This window comes from Priapulus caudatus, unplaced genomic scaffold, assembly GCF_000485595.1.
Source record: "Priapulus caudatus unplaced genomic scaffold, Priapulus_caudatus-5.0.1 Scaffold211, whole genome shotgun sequence".
NCBI classification, from domain to species: Eukaryota; Metazoa; Priapulida; class Priapulimorpha; order Priapulimorphida; family Priapulidae; genus Priapulus; species Priapulus caudatus.
Window position 1 is genome coordinate 280,100 of NW_014577272.1, and position 4,974 is coordinate 285,073.

The window sequence follows — 4,974 nt, forward strand, 5'->3', positions numbered from 1 at the left end:
GCTAACTTAGAATTGATGAGATTTTGGTGGTGATCCGGATCCAATTAATTAATTAATTAATTAATAACATTTTCAGGTTAGGTCAGAAATGAGGTAACTTAGAATTGATTACATTTTGGTGGTGATCCGGATCCAATAAATAAATAAATAAATTAATTATTTAGGATACGTCAAAATCGGGTAACTTAGAATTGATTATATTTTGGTCGTCAATTAATAAAAAAATTTTACAGTCACAGAATTCAGCTGCCTTGGCGGAGGTCTGTGCTCTCCGAGTGCTCTAGTTACAGCTGATATCGACACCGAATCTTTTAATACTGCGAATAACGACCCTAATATTACGCGCGCATTTAAGAGAAATTTTGCACAAGGGAGAGATAGTGATCCGCTAGGGGACGGCTCTGATTGGCTAATTTGGTCTCTTATTTAATTTTATTATTTTTGGCTAATTTTGTTTTATTTTAGAATTAGGGTTAGGGTTAGAGTTAGGATTAGGGTTAGGGTTAGGGTTAACTGATTTCTGCAGCTACAATACACTAATAAAGCACCATCTCGCGGATCACTATCTCTCCCCTGAGACCTACTAATTTAAGAGACCGTCTATCGTGTCGTCCTGCGTGCACTCATGTCAGTCGTGTCGTCGCAGGTGGAAACCCAGTAACGACGCTCAGCAAGCAGATTCACATAGAGCTGCATAAGATCAAGCAGAAGTGTCCCTTGTACGAGAGCAACGGAAACACGGTGAGCACATGCAGAACATGAAGAAACATTGCGAAAAACATGGGTGGATCTACACCTCGTAGCTGATGCTACTAACGATGCCCGTTATATTTCATATAAGTGAGAGGATTATTGTATATGAAATTATGAATGAATCCGAGCATCGTCTTTTGAGAGGATGCAAAAGTTAACTCTACTCACACAGTGCATTATATTTCATATAAGTGAGAGAGAAATGATTCTTAACTGAAGTCATTATATATCTATATTTATTGTCGTTTGAGATGACGCAAAAGTTGGAATAACCTGACGAACCTACCCTATGTTGATGGTATTCACTCGTAACGCTGTGGTAATGATTACATTGGTACCGTAACGTCAGCTACGAAAGTACAGCTAAGTACCACCAATACAGTTTTGATTGTATAATGAATTAACGTTATAAAATTTATTCTGCAGATTCCCAAAGACAAAGATGAGATGGTGGAGAGAGAGTTCAATCGGTTGCTTGAAGCCACGTCGTACCTTTCACATCAACTCGATTTCAACTACCTGAATGGCAAGCCTGTCTCTCTGGGCCATGCACTCGAGATTGTCATAAAGTATGTAGAATCTCTCTTCTATTCAAATCCTAAACAGTGTCTCTCTTTTATCAATTTGTCGTGTATCGCGGCAGTCTGTCTACCGTTACGGTAACGCACAATTTCAATCAGTGTGACGTTCCATTATGTTTAGGTTACAGGAGAAGCATGTAAAAGACAGACAGGTTGAACACTGGAAGAGCATCATTGAGTTACAGGAACAGCTCAAAACTACCCAATCAAAGGTGATTCTTTCTTTGCATCTCCTCCCACACCTCTCTCTTTCTCTCTCTCTTGCTCTCTCTCTCTCTCTCAACTCTCTGTCTCTCTCTCATCTCTCTCTCTCTCTCTCTCTCTCTCCTCTCTCTCTCCTCTCTCTCTCTCTCTCTCTCCCTCTCTCTCTCTCTCTCTCCGACACATAATTAGTGTCTCGTAGTCGCACGTCAGTTGCTCATCGCTCCGTCGCGTTCTCCCGTCGGCAGATGCTTGCGTTGAGGGACCGGCTGCAGCTGCTGCAGCGGCAGCACAAGGAGGCTTCCGAGGTCAAGCCGCCGCGCGACATTACCGCTGAATTTCTGCTACGCAGCAAGCTGAGAGACCTGCGCAGTGCGTGTAAGGTACGTCCACCTCCCCGCGCGTTCGACCCCTGCTGTCTCATTCCCCACACGGCATATGCAAGGCATGTCCCTCCTCATCACTCCCTTGTGTGAGTGGTGGATTTCAAACCCCTTTCCTCATGCAGTGTGTGTGAGTTTCATTCTCCTGCCCCCCCCCCCATGCAGCCAGTATAAGGTATGTATTCTCTTCTCCAACCATCTCCACTGTAAAAGTGCCTGTGAGATTCCCAACTCAAGCGATGCCGTACAATTTCAATTAAAAATTTCATAATCTCAAGTATCATATGCTTCTTGTGGAACGCTGCATCTTTGTCCTCACCTAGATTTCATTTATTCTCTCACATTTTTTCGCCAAGAGGTGGCGCTGCAGAGCTAAATGAGGAACGTCGTTGTAACGGTGTTTGTGTTTCGTCTGCAGGAATACGATCACCTGGTCGCGAGAGAGAAGGAGATCGAGGAGAAGCTGCAGGAGCTGGAGTCCTCCCCACCGAGGTAGGCAACACCCTCCTCTTCTTTCGTCTCCTCACACTGCTCCTGTTCCTCCTCTTCCTCCCCTCCTCCTCTCGCTCCTCTTCTCTTTTTCCCCCCTCTACCTCCTACCTTTTCCCAATTTATCTTCATCCTTCTCTTCTTACTCGTCGTCCCTTTGCCTCGCTTGCTCTTTCTTTTCATTTACCTCTTCTACTTCATACCTTTTTCCCATTCATCTTCATCATCTCCTCCCCCACCCCCTCCTTCACCCACCACCTCTACAGCACAGCTATTTGACTATCTGCCCTGCGTGATTGAGCTTTAGCCCACCAGCGTTATCAGTGGGGCATTCTAAAAGCGATGCTGTACAACAAAGTACCTCGACATTTCGGCGTGCATGTATGAAAATCGTGTACATCCCAGGTAAGTTTATCAGGCCTAGCAACACGTTCTGACGCGGGAGTTGCCATCTCGCCCAGATGGCGCCGGTCTTAGTTGCTTGCTTGCCGTTTCGCAGCGACGTCTACTTATCGTCGAAAGATCGGCAGATCCTCGACTGGCACTTTGCGAACCTGGAGTTTGCGAATGCGACACCGCTGACGACTCTCTCGCTGAAGCACTGGGACCAAGACGATGACTTTGAGTTCTCCGGCAGCCATCTTACAGGTACGTTGACGTTCGTCGTCGTGGTAACCGATTCATGTGCCTTTATTCGACCTCGGAGATTCATTCGACTGATACGGATTGACATGTATTGTCACGTAAACTAAATATATATAGTTAGATTATGTTATTAATATATTATGTTTTATATCATAGTGTGGTATATTTTCATGTATTATTAATTAAAATTATGGTATAAACTATAGATTAAGTGCTCTTGATAACGTTTTAGCTTAACAGTATTGGAATGCATTCCGAAAGAACTTCTGTTCGATCATACCCTATTTCATGGGCTGCTGAACGTTAGCGAACACGTAATCCTATGTATAATAGTTTATGTGCTGGCGGTATTCCTGTGTGAGAGTGAGTAGCTGTTGCTGGGTAAACCATATTAACGGAAACTAAAGAAATGCAGTTGCAGAAGCCCCGCGCTCTACGACTGAAGCCAAAAGGGCAAATGCAATCATATTAATAATAATAATAATACATTAGATATTAAATGGAGTTGATATTGATAGATATTGATAGGAGTTAGATATTGATTAAGGGGAGTTGTGTGGGAATTTCCACGCCATGTTGGTGTTGTGGGTATGAGCACAGCAAATCTATGTTCTTATGGTTGTAGGACCGAATCGGGGCTCTGAGAATGTTCCATCATGTTTGTGTCTAGCATTTCTCTTGCAATGGATCAGATAAATTGATCTCTGTCTCTGCGCAGCAATTGTTAGCTGCACTAATTGGAAATGAAACCGATTAGTGCAGGTCTTAGATTTGAGGCGAAACGGTTGTCACAAAGCTGGGTACACACTGTGAATACTTTCGTGGCTGCAGTGGGTGAACGGAATTTTGCGCAGGATCACAAGCTGTAGACCAGGATTCCCATTTTGCAATGATAACACTCATAACAAGTCATTATTTGTCGTGGGTTTAATCACAAGCTTTGACATTTGTGATGATGACAGACAACGTGACCATACAAAAGTCTCTCTCTCTCTCTCTCTATATATATATATAATATTCTTGGCAAAATATTTACACGTGCAACTACGTATACACTTATTGCAAAGATCACAGGCAACGGTTCGTATTTACAGGCACTTCAATACAACACTTTCTCAATACTGGTGTGGTCGGTCATAATTTTGGCACGATGCCCATAAAATTTTGAAGATTTTAGTTACAATTTGAGCAAACCTCCTTCCTCTGAGTACATTCGTAAAACGAATACATTACCGGAACTTGCTTAAAATGGACGGTGGTCAATGATAGTCTTTTCATACCCTGAACCCTGGATTCATCAGAATAGTTATTATCTGAAGGGTTGACTCGCTGACCTCGCTATCTGCAAGGTCAGCTCACACTTGCTAAGGACACTTCAGTCTTCAATGTTACCTTACAATCTCTAAGGGCACCGCACAATATTCGAGGTCCTCGCATGATAGCCAAGTAAGGGACATTTCACAATCGTCAGGATCACTTTACAATCTCAAATGGCACCTCAAAAATCACCAAAGTTCTTTCGAAGACACGTCTCATGGTCTCGCTGCGTCTCACAGCTCAGTGATCACGCGGCGACCGTTGAGGCGCGTGTCTCACAGCTCAGTGGTCACGCGGCGACCGTTGAGGCGCGCGTCTCACAGCTCAGTGATCACGCGGCGACCGTTGAGGCGCGCGTCTCACAGCTCAGTAATCATGCGGCGACCGTTGAGGCACATGTCTCACAGCTCAGTGATCACGCGGCGACCGTTGAGGCGTGCGTCTCACAGCTCAGTGGTCATGCGGCGATCGTGGAGGCACATGTCTCACAGCTCAGTGATCACGCGGCGACCGTTGAGGCGCGCGTCTCACAGCTCAGTGATCACGCGGCGACCGTTGAGGCGCGCGTCTCACAGCTCAGTGATCACGCGGCGACCGTTGAGGCG

General features: G+C 44.8%; 1 protein-coding gene across 1 annotated transcript in view; it reads left to right on the plus strand.

The window, feature by feature from the left end:
- Positions 1-4,974, plus strand: part of LOC106807380 (lysine-specific histone demethylase 1A-like) — a gene marked incomplete at its 5' end in the record, with an annotated part of 37,111 nt that overhangs the window by 5,130 nt on the left and 27,007 nt on the right. The window contains 6 exon segments of the mRNA XM_014809697.1: positions 647-741; positions 1,180-1,322; positions 1,456-1,546; positions 1,784-1,918; positions 2,337-2,410; positions 2,907-3,055. Of these exon segments, the coding sequence (XP_014665183.1) occupies positions 647-741; positions 1,180-1,322; positions 1,456-1,546; positions 1,784-1,918; positions 2,337-2,410; positions 2,907-3,055 (687 nt within the window).